Source organism: Antechinus flavipes, chromosome 1 (assembly GCF_016432865.1).
Source record: "Antechinus flavipes isolate AdamAnt ecotype Samford, QLD, Australia chromosome 1, AdamAnt_v2, whole genome shotgun sequence".
NCBI lineage: Eukaryota > Metazoa > Chordata > Mammalia > Dasyuromorphia > Dasyuridae > Antechinus > Antechinus flavipes.
This window is the reverse complement of record NC_067398.1, coordinates 404,945,174-404,960,288: the sequence shown is the minus strand read 5'-3', so window position 1 is coordinate 404,960,288 and position 15,115 is coordinate 404,945,174. Positions and strand designations below refer to the sequence as shown.

General features: G+C 34.1%; 1 protein-coding gene across 3 annotated transcripts in view; it reads left to right on the top strand.

Annotated features, from left to right (window-relative positions):
- RETREG1 (reticulophagy regulator 1) overlaps positions 1-15,115 on the top strand; it is a 185,163-nt gene that overhangs the window by 130,894 nt on the left and 39,154 nt on the right. The window contains exons 1-2 of one of the 3 annotated variants that reach the window (XM_051969870.1): positions 1,529-2,081; positions 2,438-2,479. The exons of 1 other annotated variant lie outside the window; for it this stretch is intronic. In XM_051969870.1, coding sequence (XP_051825830.1) covers positions 2,445-2,479 — 35 coding nt within the window. In that variant the 5' untranslated portion in view covers positions 1,529-2,081; positions 2,438-2,444. Of the gene's footprint in view, positions 1-1,528; positions 2,480-15,115 lie in introns of those variants that run through there. One more of the 3 variants, XM_051969869.1, reaches the window with a different exon arrangement.

The following is a 15,115-nucleotide window of genomic DNA, read 5'->3' as shown; positions in this document are numbered from 1 at the left end:
TATTCCATGATTATTTGATTATTTGAATTCTGCTTTGTATAAATTGTACTTTCAATTGAATTTCAGAATTCTGAATTTCTTTTTTATTGTTCTTCATTTAGGAAAATGAGATCAAAAGAGTGGGGAGAAAATAATCTCTTTTCCTTGTGGCATAAAATATATATATTTATGTAATATCCATATGGTTTTATATTACATGATTAATATACAACATAATATTAGTATGACATGATATTACTATAATAATATTAAAATATCTATACATTTATATAATGGCCAAGTGCCAAGTTTTTTTAAAAGACATTTAACACAAAATCTAAATGCTGGAAAGAGACTTAAGAAAGCATCTAGTCCAACTCATACAAGAGATTATCTGACTATTCTTTGAAGACACTAGTGGAAGGAAAACCCATACTCTTCCAAGCCAATCCATTTTACTTTTGACTAGATGTAAGTCTTATAAAAACATTTTAAAATGAACTCTGTATTGTTCCTAGTTTTGCTAGTTGGGGCTAAAATGAAGAAGCTATTTAATTCATTTCTCTGTGTAAGCTCTTTAAATACTTCCTTATCACTTTCATTTTCACATCTCAGAAATTACTACCAACATTTCCCTTGAATTGAATTCCTGTGGGCAGGAAGTGATTTAAAATTTCAAGGAAAGGTAGAGCATTTTTTCTGTTAGTACCATGGCATCAAAATATATGTGGTTCATGCATTGTACTGCAGCATAGGAATCTCTTCATTAACCAATAGAAAGCAGGTACAAGTTCTTTTGAGAAATCCACTAATATATTAATATTAACAGAAGTAGGCCGTGCTTTAAAGAGATAAATGGACATTTACAAAAAATATATTTTTATCTATTTGGCACATCAAGAAAGGATTTGATAAATTTGGATGTTAAATTTAGGATGTAGGACTCAAAAGAAATCATCTTACTCTAGAACTTCTTTCAGTACCTAAGGCCTTTTGCCATGTAGGGATCCCTCTTTTCTCATCCTTGATTTCTTTAGGAATCTCTATTTGGGGATAGGCCCAGACCAGTCATGCTCATTCCCTTTGAGACTATTTCTGGTTTCAAAGATTTTGCCACCATTTATAGCCTCTTCCTCAACAACACCTAATAGGTGCTAATAGTACCTACTTTTTCCATATCCCCTTTAGCATTTGTCATTTTCTTTTCCTGTCATGTTAGCCAATCTGATGAATATGAGATATTTTAATTTTTCATTTCTCTAATTAGTAGTGATTTAGCAGCTTTAAATATTTCAGCTAATGATATGCTAGGGCAGCTTTAAAAAAAGTATGTTTCTGTCTCATCCCTTCTCACCTATCATTTGTCTGTTTTTTCTCTTTGTAAGTAAAAGTTTAAATTATTTTGCTCTGCTCTTCAATTTAACAAAGAATGGGAGTGGGGTGGGGGTAATTATGGGCCTTAAAAATAACTTATATTCCCAATTTGGCCCTTTGCCAGCATCAGAGAAAGCTTTATTGAAAATCATTTTATCCCAATTAACAAATCAAGACTTCCAAGTACATAGTCTACCTGCATTGGAGAGCTGAGGGGCTGATGTTGCAGTGATGATTAACAAATCAAGACTTCCAGGGACATAGTCTACCTGAATTAGAGAGTTGAGGGGCTGATGTTGCAGTGATGATTAACAAATCAAGACTTCCAGGGGACATAGTCTACCTGAGTTAGAGAGCTGAGGGGCTGATGTTGCAGTGGTGAATTTTTCTTGGAAAAATGGCTGACACCATCCTTTAAAGAAATACCAGCGTACAGTGATGATATTTCTTAGAGTAAAGGGGAGAGGGGGAAATCAATTCCAGGTACATTTTTTGCCAAGTGAGTCGTTGTGACATCGAGCAAACATTACTGAGTACTATCACAGTTACAACACCTTTGGCTTCCAAACTCCCTGCTTCAGCTTGAGGGATACGGGATTGGTTAGTATGTGCTGAGACTTCTGGTCACCTGGGTAGGGCTTAGTGCCCTGCCACGTTGAGGGGGGAAAAAAAAGAAGAAAGAAAAAAAAAAGAAAGGAACAGGCCTCTGTGAAGTCATTCAAATAAAGGTTAATAACTGGGTGGTGATGCTCCTCACAAGACTGGGGAGAAATGCCTGGCAGCTGAGCTGCTCTTGCTCCCCAGCTGCCTGTCATGGTACTTAGAGTAAGAGGTGACAGACCTGTTTATTTATAGAAGGGGCCAATAACAAAGGCAGCACTGGGAGCTTCATTCAGGACCAGCAGGAAGTGTGTAAACACTGACTGGAGGAGCCGGGAGCACTCTTCTCCAGAGGGGAAGAACTCTGGCCTGGTATTTTTCCTACTGACATATTTAACTCCAGAGTTGAAAAGAGAGTCTATCATTTGGAATAATTACCCTGTTATAGAAGTGCTGTAGTTGTATCTCCTTTATTTTTTTAAAGGGCTGAAATGCCTGAAGGTGAGGACTTTGGACAAGGCGAAAGGTATGCTTGATGTATATATATATATATATATATATTTTTTTTTTCCTTTGCTTTTTAAAGCCATATGTGTGGTTGATGATTTTTAAATTAATAACCAGCAAAAATATTTATCAAATTTAAAATTAAAAACATAAGAACATTGAATGATCAGTTAGTTTACTTGTATATGGTTGAAAGGCAGAGATTTTATAGTCCTTTATTCCTAAAACTATACATTAAAATAATTAAAATTATATATAAACATTTCTATGAATTATGTTGAAAAAATGGGGGGGATACTTTATTGTCTTAAAGAGAATAAAGTGTTGAGATTATTGTCCTCCATGTAAAAATTAAATTTTATGGTTTCTGAGTTTTAACTTTAAATTATTCTTGTTTAAAAGCTAAGGCATTTTTCATTTTTTAGATAAGATTTCCTATTTATACTTGTGGATTTCTTGAAAATGCTAAAAATTATTTGATACTAAATCAAGCTACTTGTTGTATTTTAAAAACTTCTTTTCATGACAGTTTAAAGCTCTGAAAGAGATCATTCTGATAATTATAAATATTAACGAACAATGTTGGGGGTTTTATTGTGCTCCAGTTGTAGAAGTGGAGTAGAATAAAAAGCAACATGTCAATCAATTTGGTCTTATCCACTAGTTTTTAAAAAGATATTTTTAAAATTTTATGCTTAAACACAAAAGAATCTTTTTATATACAAAGTAGAAAAGAAAAAAAGATAATTGGATGGAAAACTGCAAATCTCTACTATATATGGGTTGTCTCCTTTTAAAAATTATGAATTCAGTGAATTACTTTCAGAGTTTGTGCCTTATTTGGAACTTAATTTTTTTGCTTTTTTTGTAAATTTTCTTTTAAATATTTTATTTACCATCTTTACTTATCTCTCTTTTGGCAAATGCTTTCACCCCACTCTCCTCCCAGGTTCAACAATTTCCATCCATTCTAAAATTCTACATTTTCATTCTGTGATAATCTTTCAAATAAATAAGTTAACCAGGTAAATGAAATATCTTAATTGCAGTTCTCACTTGAGCAAATTGATTTCAGCATAATAAAAATGAATAGAAACAGTCTTATTTTAAAAAGCAGAATGGTCTCTAACATTAACTTTCAAATTAAGTAGGGGTCTGTTACTCCACAGAAGTTTTCAAATAATCTTTTTTAGAAAAGATTTTCTTACTGTGATCTAAAAAAGGAAATAAAATTATTTGGATTCAGGTACTGCTTGTGTTGTTAAATGGAAACGTGACTCTTTGCAAGTTGCTTATCAGAGATTATTAGCTTGTATATAACTTTCATTTTCAACTTATATAACTTTCAGTTTTTACATCCTTTTTCTCCCCTCAGTATCACACCAACATACCAGTACATATTGAAAGAAAATCTTTGGTTAATAGTCAATTTATTTAAATGAGATAGATACCTTTTGAAATATCTAAGGTAGAATTCAATATTAAGAAGTTGTACTTTAGAATTGGATGGGTAGATCAAGGAATATAAACTGGTAAATTATTCTCTTCTGTTTCTTTTTTCATAATATAATTTCAGAAATAGAATTTTATAAAATACTTTTCAAGAATTATAAAAGACTGGTTTGACTTTGATATGACACATTTGAACCTTCAATATATTTGATACTTAAGTATACTAGTATGGTGGCTGATTGTATAAGCTGTATATCAGCTGCAGTAATTATTAGGATTTGTACATACAATCAGAAGGATTTTAGATCCATGACAGTATGGGAAGGTTAGTATAACTAGTATTTTAATGAGTTACAACATTGTCATTTTTAAATGAAAAAGTAATTGGTTGTTAGTGATATTATTTTAATGTAATAAATTTTGATTACAATTTAAACATTACCAGAAGGGAAAGATAATATATTTAACTTTATAAAGAGAAGAACTCCCTTTGAATTCCTATATAGAAGCCCATCTTTTTCATAAATTCCCCCAGGGAAAGAGTTGGTCACATAAAGACCCAAATAAACCACCTGTAATATTTTGTTTCTCATAGGGATCTAGGGCAGAAAAGGACCCAAGAAATAATCTGCTCTAGTGTCTGTCCAAACAGTTGCTAGTTTGTGGGATATAATGGATTCATCATTACCAAAGTTACCTCACTATTCCAGGTTTAGAAAATGATGAATGTTTTTCAAGCTCCAAAGTTCCATGATTCTCATAAGTTCCTTCTCACCCTCATCTCTATTCTCTGTAGTTGCCTTATATTCAGAATATTATCAAAATCACTCTGTATAGGAGAAAGGAATGTTGTCAATGGATGATTCTTTCAGAGTTTGGAATTGGTATTGTATCTAGAGTAAATTACATTAATAAATTTGGGAGTAAGTTAGATACTGTTTATCTAGTTTCTGTGATGGGGTTGGGATAGAGATTTCTGCGTAAAAAGAATTATGGATTTGTGCAGATATAGCTATCACTGTTTAAGTTTGTTTGGGATGCTATAAATCAGTTTGTTTCCCATTTCTTTTATGTAACAATTTGAAGTTTGTAAATTGCTTTACCTACCAGTGTTTTTTATTTGATCTTCACAAAGACCTGGTGAATTAGTTAGGTGTTATATGTAAAGTTTTGCAGGTTGAGGAAACTGAAGCTCAGAGGTAAAGTGACTTGCCACATAGCTAATAAGTGCCATACATGGGATTTCAATCTAATTCTTTCCTAATGTTTAAGTCTAGCACATTTTCCCCTGGATTACATTGCAAGCAATTCTGACTACTTTATGCACTTGATTCAGTTTTTAAAGTGTGGTACATGGTTATTCAGAGTGATAATTATAATAGGACCACAGTGAGTCAAAGTGGACTAAATAGATTAGCTTTACTTGGTGGAAAAAGAACTGGATTTGTAATTGGGGGGCTTGGGGGTAGATTTGGGATTAGCAATTTACCACAAGGGGATTTTATTAGATAGTTTCTATTGTAATATCTGCCTGTAAATCTTAAGATACTCTTAATGTAGATTTTAGGCATCAACATGATAGTATCTCTTATCAATAAAACAAAAATTACATCTTAACACATTTGATCTTCAGTATTATGTGCCTTTCTATGTAGAAGGACATAGTGTCATTAAAAATAAATTAGGTTTCTATTATATAATCTAATTGTTATTGCTTGACCTGGAAAACCTGGGTTCAAATCTATCCTGAGATACTTACTAGTTGAGTGGTCCTAGGCAAGTCACTTAACTTGTATTTGCCTTAATTTTCCCATCTGTAAAATTGGAATAAAAAAAGCCCCTACCTCTCAGTGTTGTGAGGTTAAATTGAGAATAATGTATGTGTGTATATGCATATATGTATGTGTGTATATGCATATATACATTTGTATATATATTTGTATATATATCTCACGATTATATAAACCACTTTGACTTGAGTTCCCTTCCAGCTCTGGATCTGTGAATCCTAATCACTAATAGAGGTGTGTGTGTGTGCGCACGCGCGCGTGTGTGTGTGTGTGTGTGTGTGTGTGTGTGTATTTTCAAACAACTGTACTTGACACATAGCCCTTAATAAACGCTTTATCTTAAATTCAGTTTGCTTCATTGCTTAAAACTTCAACATTGTTGTAATCTTGTCTCATCAGAGGCCACTCCCTTCACTCACAAGAAGAGGGAGCAAGCCTTAGACTGATGGGTGGTGCTAAGAAACCTGACACACGCTCTGGAGATAAATCTCTGTGAGCTCTGATTCCAGTAACCAAGGGCTGTTCCTCTGGAGCTGGTGGTACATGGGAAGAAGGATTCTTGAAGCCCTTTGGGGATGACTGCTCTCTCTCCTCCCACGGGGACCAACATCCCATTGCCTTCCCTTGATTGTGTGCTGTGAAACAGGACTGGACTGACCAGCCATTCTCAATGCTGTAACTTCCCCTGCAAGGCAAATAAATTATCTTGGTGCTCGTTCTTTCCAAATGCTTCTCCTTCCTCGAAGAATCCAAACTCATTAAGTTTAGCCAGATGACAGTTGACAACCCATCTGTGTTTCTGATTCTGCGCTATTTTTATCTAGGTTTCTCCTATAGATTCTCCCCAGAAGATACATCCAGTATTCTGGAGGCCTTTCTGAAGGTCTTGTTGCATGTTGAGAATACCAGCAGAGTTTGGCTGAGCATTTGGCATTCTTAGCCCTCACTAGGCCACCTCCTTGTACAAATATCCTTTTGCTCCATTTCTGGTTTGGCTTCAGTTCACATGCCTGCTTTTTCAAAATAAATTTTTAAAGATACTCATTTGTCTCCTTTGCTAGCATCATCTTGGTATTACTAGTTTATTTGCCTGTGGAAGTCCCGTTTCTAATTTCTAATTGTCTTTCCATTTCCAAGCTCTTTGGGACTCCTAAGGAGTAGAACTCCTTAATGAAAGTACAAATACTAAGAAGAGTTGCAGCACAAACTTTAGTGGGTATGCTTCTTGATATATACTTGTTTGGAAGTGGGGTTTTTTTTCCTTCTTTTTGCATATATCCTGTTTCCTAGCCCTTTTATGAGATAAATGTTCTTGTTCAGGAGCTGAATTCCAGATAGGAAATGTACTCTTCTATTAAAGAGGAAATGTAACTATTTTTAAGAAGCTGGGGATGATAAGTATTTTAAACTTAGCTAAACCTGTGTTTGTAGGCTGTTAGTAATTAGTTCAGGATATTTAAAAATAACAATTTTAGAAGCTATTCTAGGATAGATTTTTATTAGTTTACATTGGCCTTTGCTGAAAAACAGTATTACCTTTTGCTAAAATTTTTAAGTTTAGGAATTTTTGCTCATCCATTTTTTTAGTTTGCAAATTATGGGTTAGTATAGTCCAGATTTTCAGAATTTTTGTTTTACTTTTCAATGACAAATTCTTTCAGGTAAACCAAGATAAAAATGAAGTTGAATAGTACACTTTTTTTCCTGGATAAAGAGGCTGACAAATATGTTCTGACATTAGCTTGGCTCGTAAAAACACCTTGTCCAGTCTTATTTTATTTTTTAATTTTTTTGCTGTATCACCAGACTAATGGAATTATTGTATTGGCCTAGTGTTCAGTACCTTGAGAATTTGCCTAAATGGAACTTCCTTTTTCTATTTTTTTTTTGTAATCCAAAATGGCAAAAAAAAAAAAAAAAAAAAAAAAAAGTAAAGTCTTGAGCAAGTAGAAACAAAAAATAGCTTACTTGGATATAGGAATAAGATAATTGATTCTCCCTTCCTCATTAAACTGTCTTTTCATTTATTAGGTTAAAAGGGCCAATTGGGAATTTGTGAAAAGGGAAGATCAACTCTTTATTTGTAAAATAAAATACAATTTTAACTTTTGCATTACTACCTAAAACTCATTTAATGTGTTTCTGTGAAATTGATGAAGATTAGAACGAATATTATTTCCAATGAATCACTGAGAACTTTTAGCAATTTTTGTGTGTGTGTGTGTGGGGGGGGGTTCCCTTGGCTCTTCTTGAAACCTTCCCCCAACCCAGCTTCTAAGCTGATGAATCCAATGCATAAGAATCCATTTTGCCTGAATTATTTGCCATTTTTTCCCTCTGTGTTTATATGTATTACATATCTCACATTTACATGACACTTTTTCTACAATAGCTCCGTGTTGTTGGTTGTGTATTATTGTCCCAATTTTATACATGAGGAAACCAATTCTGAGTAATTAACGATTACCCAGCTCCTAAGTATGTGGGCCAGAATTTAAACCTAGCTTTCCAAACCCAATGTTTTTTCCCTGTTAATGTTCAAAACTCAGTTTGCCAGCATCATAGAGGAAGGAGGAGTTCCATATTACTGATTTTTTCCAGAAAACAAAAACTTAACTCCTTTAAGTATCCAAATTTTGCCAGGTTCAAATATTTTGATACTGTTATTGTGTTATTTTTTTAAGTGCGTTGCTTACTTGTCTTTTTTAATGCAGATCATACTGAAGAGAATTTAATCTTTTCTTTAATAAGTCATCTTTTAACATTGTATTAATGCCTGTTGTAATATTTCAAGTGACTGAAGAAACTAGGAAGGGCAGATATTTTTTGTTGTTTTTTTGTTTGTTTGTTTGTTTTGTTTTGTTTTTCAGTTTAGACTATACACCATTAGGGAGTGTCTTCTATAACAGTTTGTTAAAAATTCATAGAGCATCAGACCTCTTTAGGGGTTTTGTTTTGAGATGTCTTTGATCTCAAGTTAAATGGCTTTGAACAACTGGCTTTTTTAGTTCTAGTTTTTTAATAATAGGCTTTCTAGTTTGTTCCAGGATTATTAGGATGTCACTTGGTCCTAGCTGATAATGCTTGTCTCTATTAAATTTTTGTTTTGTATTGTTTCTTATAATTTAATATAGATTGGAATCAGGTAATTAAGCTTTTTAAAAATTATGTCTTAAATATGAAGTCACTAAATAAAGATCCAAGATGTTCTTTTATGAAGTATTATGACCATTTAAAATCTATTTTTGCTTCCTTGTTCTTTTTAATTTTACTGATGATTAAAATTGAAGGATGTGACTTTTAGTGAAATGAGGTGTTCTTGAAATAAAACCTATTTAGAAATCTAAATTCTCTTGTTTATTTTTCATTATCTTACATCACTAAGCAAAAATAAACTTTAGACTTGTAGTTCTTCCCTTGGAGGTGCAAAGGGCACTTTTACTCTTTGGAGAGGAAAAGAGAGGAAAAAATTTTCCTTAGACTTTTGGTAAATGATGATTATGACATTTCTGATAAACCTAGTAAATTCATAGGTATATTAGCCTATCAGACAAAATTTTGCCAGATTTCAGTAGAGTGTGTGTGTGTGTGTGTGTGTGTGTGTGTGTGTATGTATGTGTGTGTGTATAATCTAATATAACATAATATAATATAATATAATATAATAAAGCATGTATGTTCCCATGACATGCAGGTAAAGTTAGTTGAGAAACATTAGAGTCATCTCATCATTCTTCAAGAAGATATTCATCTCAGGGATTTTGCAAAGGAGACTCAAGATTCAGATAAGGGGTTATATGAGTTGGCCTTAGCTTTGTTACTTCAATTTTGTTACCTCCATCTAGTCTGGGATCAGGTAATCCTGGCCTTCATGGGTTTTCCCAAGGTAGATACCCCATCTCCAATCTGGGACATTTTCATTGACTGTGTTCTCCCTACCTTCTGGTTTCCCTGATTTCCTTCAGTTTGCATCTGAATTCTCACCTTCTACAAGAAGTCTTTTCCATCCTTTTAAAATATTTTTACCTTCCTTCTGTTGATTATCTCCAATATCTCCAGTTTGCACATAGTTATTTGCATATTCTTTTCTTATTAGATTATGAGCTTCCTGAGAGCCGGGGAATGTCTTTTGAATTTCTTTGTATCCCAGTGCTTGGCACTTTTAGGTGCTTAATACCAATTCCTAAAATTTAGCCATGTAAAAAGATAGAGAAGCTTTTATTCTAAATGTTTGTGGATTAATAGAAAATATCAAGGACAACAGGAAATTAAAAAAAAAACACCTCTTCATTTATTGAATGTTTTCTTGGGAGAATTGTAAAATATTTTACTACTCGCTGTAAAAATGAATAAAAGGGATTTTAAACTCTCCGGCCAACAGTATTTCTGAAAGAAAATTGGGTGGGGGGAGGTTAAAGTATCCCTACATAGTAAATCAAAGTCACATTTTAAAATTGAAACTCCTTCCTTTTTTTTTTTTCCCAGGGGAGGGGAAGGTGTTAGGACTTAGTAGAAATGGTATATAATGAGAGCTATAATAGATTTGGGAAGGAGGGGGACCTTCAAGAATAAATGAGTAAAAGTTGTCGGCTGCACTTAGAAAAAATCTGGAAATGATAGGAAAGGAGACTACTACTTCAGTGTTAGAGCAATGCCATTTTATATGGCAATTGCCATGGGCTGTCTGGCTAGCAGAAAGGGGAGTTTCCCTACCTTTAATATACATGTACTCATATTCCCTTGCACTCCCCTCCTCCTCCAATATTTACTTTAATCTCCACCCTCTTGATTCAAAATTAACAGGAATGTGAAAACCAAAGAAGTAGGAATAGTATGGTAAGTGGACTCCAAACCATGCTAGAATTTCTGAAAGAGCTAGGAATATTTACATTGATAAGAGAAGAAAACTTGAACTCTTAGAACACTTTAAGGGCTGTTGTGTTGTGAAGGATAGGAATTCTTGATCTGAGTAGAGAGAATTTAAAATGGTAGATAGAAGATACATAAATACATAAAAATGATAGGTAGAAAATACATAAATTAAGTTCAAATTATGGAAGAATGGACTAACAATTTGAACTGTCTAATAATGAATTAGACTTCCTTATAAGGTGATTTCTTGAGGATGCTAGAAAGGGGATTTCATGTTTCAATTAAGAGATTGAATGGATGACCTTTAAGATGCAAGGTCCCTTCTAGGGCTAGAACTCTCTATGTTTCTAACTTAGGTTGCTACAATACTCTAAGGATATTTTTGTGACTTAGATAAATGAAATAATGGATAAAGCACTTTGAAAACAAGTGTTATATAAGTATAAAATGGTAATGGTATTGTTATTAGTAGCATAATACATAAATGGCATAATAGCATAAACACAACGGAAATCATTGTTCACAAAATGAGCTTCATTGTTCAAATGAGACTGCTAATTTGTCTAGAGCTGGCTCATGTCTTCTGGAATCAGCCTGATCATATGTGGAACATGTGTAATATTTACCCTCCTGAAATGGAAGGAGAGACAATAAGGAGATCTGGGGAAAGAGTTGTGCTCAAGTTGTTGACTAGCACCTGTGGGTTCCTTTGGCATGAAGATTTCCCTCTGTTCCTTGATCAATGGCATATGACTAGGGGAGAGTCCCTGTGTTGTGTGTTCATAGACATTGCTTAACTGTGATGTATCATTTTGGTGTGTCCTTGATAGATAAACTCCTCAAGGGCAAGGATGGACTTCTCATCTCTAAGACACCAACACATAAGTGCTTAATGAATGTTACATAATTATCATCACGATTAAGCTTCCTTCTCAGCCATGTAAACAAAAACAGAGGCAGCTGAGTGTAAGTGATACCCTCTGGCTTAATAGCTGACATTTCGTGGTGGTATTTTAGTTGTGCATCAGCAAATATGTTATTTTAAAAGGGAAAATTAACTATGTGTATAATATAATCGAAAGTCATAAAATTACCCTATCCCTCATTAAAGTCACTTTGTTTTTGAGTTATGGGGACAAGAAAATATTCTTGAATGTTTTTCTTCACTTTACCCGAGTACAAAGTATAGAAAATCCTGAACAGTATGGCAGATGTATGTTATTAAAGAACAATGAATAAATCATGAATTAAAGTTAAGTAAGAGCTGTGATTGATAACTTTTCCAGCAAACTGATATAAAACCAATGGCATTTTACTTTAAACATCTCTTGAAAGCATAATTATTCTAAGAAAAGTTTGAGTGACAGAATCTACCGGGTGGAATTAACAAATAAACAAGTAAGTCATAGACCTGGACTGACTGCTTGCCAGAAATTAGATGAGAACAGTGCCTAATTAATCAAGATACAGCAGACTTTGGCATTGGTCATAAAATATAATCGATAATCCTTTGCTATATCAGAGGACAAGTTAAAGGAGGCAGCCATTGCTTGATATCTAATAGAAAAAGTTAAGAGCTTGAGAGGTTAAAAATAAGGAATTATTTTTAAAATCTATTCTGAAAAAGTAATGAAACAATTTAAAAATACTGGTGACTGATTTTAGTTTGAATTGCTAACATTAATTGCATTGTTCTTAAGAACAACTGCCTGAGAGTCAACAATCAACAACTGTGCTAAGCACTGGTGATTCAAAGAAAGGCAATAAAAACCATTCCCTGAGCATAAGGAACTCACAGTCTAACAGGGAAGAATAATAGCTGAGGAAACTAAGAGCTGGAGATAAGGAAGGAAAGCATTCTAGGCATAGAAGAGAGCTACTGAACATTCAAGATGTTGGAGAAAGTATCTTGTGTGAGAAACAGGCAGTGGACTAGCGTCACTGGATTGTAAAGAATAAGAAAACTGGAAAGATTGGATAAGACAACTTTATAAAGGGCTTTAAAAGCCAGAGATTTATATTTGCTCCTGAAGGTAATAAAATGACATTTATTTAATTTTATTAATTTATTTGCTTTATTTAATTTTTAAATATTTTATATATACAAATAAATAATATTAAATAAAATAATTTATTAAAGTAAAATTTATTGCAAATGCTAGTAATTATTATTATTATAATTAATATGCCACATTGGGCTTTATTGAGTGGTTTTGGTAGTGACAGTCAGAAATGCATTTCTTTTTTTTCTTTTTCTTTTTTCTTTTATTTTATTTAATAATAACTTTATATTGACAGAATCCATGCCAGGGTAATTTTTTTTACAACATTATCCCTTGCACTTGTTTCTGTTCCGATTTTTCCCCTCCCTCCCTCCACCCTCTCCCCTAGATGGCAAGCAATCCTATATATGTTAGATATGTTGCAGTATATCCTAGATACAATATATGTTTGCAGAACCGAACAGTTTTCTTGTTGCACAGGGAGAATTGGATTCAGAAGGTAAAAATAACCCAGGAAGAAAAACAAAGATGCAGATAGTTCACATTCGTTTCCCAGTGTTCTTTCTTTGGGTGTAGCTGCTTCTGTCCATCATTTATCAACTGAAACTCAGTTAGGTCCCTTTGTCAAAGAGATCCACTTCCATCATAATACATCCTCATACAGTATTGTTGTCGAAGTGTATAATGATCTTCTGGTTCTGCTCATTTCACTTAGCATCAGTTCATGTAAGTCTCGCCAGTCCTCTCTGTATTCATCCTGCTGGTCATTTCTTACAGAACAATAATATTCCATAACATTCATATACCACAATTTACCCAACCATTCTCCAATTGATGGGCATCCATTCAATTTCCAGTTTCTAGCCACTAAAAACAGGGCTGCCACAAACATTTTGGCACATACAGGTCCCTTTCCCTTCTTTAGTATTTCTTTGGGATATAAGCCCAATAGAAACACTGCTGGATTAAAGGGTATGCACAATTTGATAACTTTTTGGGCATAATTCCAGATTGCTCTCCAGAATGGTTGGATTCGTTCACAACTCCACCAACAATGCATCAGTGTCCCAGTTTTCCCGCATCCCCTCCAACATTCATCATTATTTTTTCCTGTCATTTTAGCCAATCTGACAGGTGTGTAGTGGTATCTTAGAGTTGTCTTAATTTGCATTTCTCTGATCAATAATGATTTGGAACACTCTTTCATATGAGTGGTAATGGTTTCAATTTCATCATCTGAAAATTGTCTGTTCATATCCTTTGACCATTTATCAATTGGAGAATGGCTTGATCAGAAATGCATTTCTTATGAAGTGATCATTTTTGATCACTGAGTAGCAAATGGACTTGAGTGGGGAAAGACAGGGGGGGGAGGGAGAGAGAAGGAGGGAGCAGGGAGATAAATCACAAAGTTTTTGCAATAGTGAAGGCTAATACTATGGTAGGTAACACATACAAGAGATAGGTAGAATCAACAGGACTTAGAAATAGATGGGATTGGAGCTGTGTGTGAGAGAAAGTGAGGAATTGGGGATGATATCTGAGCTTGAATGGGAAGCTAGTGATGTTCTTGAAGAATATTAAGTGAGGAAGAAGGGAGAGTTTGGGGGAATTAGTGAGTTCAACTTTTGACTGGCCAAATTTTAGATTTTTATGGTACATATACAATTTAAGATGTTCAATAGGCAATTGGATATGTGAGACTACAAGTCAGGCAAGAGATTAGGACTTGACAAGTAAATCTGATCATTCTTAGCATAGAGATAACATTTATATTCATGGGAGCTGATCTCCAAGCAAAACTGTATGGAGGAAGAATCAAAGAGGGCTCAAGGCAGCACACTGAGAGAAACCCACAGTTGGCATGATCTGGATAAAGAACCCAGCTGAGGAAACTAAAAAGGACAGATCAGATTGTAAGGAGAACCATGAGAGATCAGTGTTGCAGAAAAGTGGAAGAAAGCACCAAGGGAAAAAAGGTTGATTGACAATGTCAAAAGCTGGAGTGTCCAAATCTTCTGGGATCCCTTGGGGAACCTTGTCACTATGATTCTGTCAGGTGTATATCTGGCAGATGGCAACCCTAGCAATCAATCAGCAATCATTTATTCAGTGCCAAGTGCCGTAGATAGAAATATAACAAATGAAACAGTCCGTCTTCACAAGGAACTTAGTTTTACAGGGGGAAACAACCACGACTTGTATAAGACGATGCAGAATAAACAAATAGAATAAATATTGAATTAGCTAAATAAAAGATTGTTTGAGAGGAATGCTAGCACTTGATGTCATCAGCAAACTGTTGGTATGTCAGGATAAATTGAAGAAATCACATTCATTGTTAAATAGTTGTATTAGAATTACTATTACAATTGGTGCTTGTAGCCATTAAGGCACACTTTAAGGTATTAAATATGTTTTCCCTACTGACTCACTTGAGACATTCTATCTCCAGGATCATGTATTTTCAGTGGCCCTCTCCCTCTCCTGGAAAGCTCTCTCTTTTCCTCATCTCCACCTTCTGGCTTCTTTCAACTC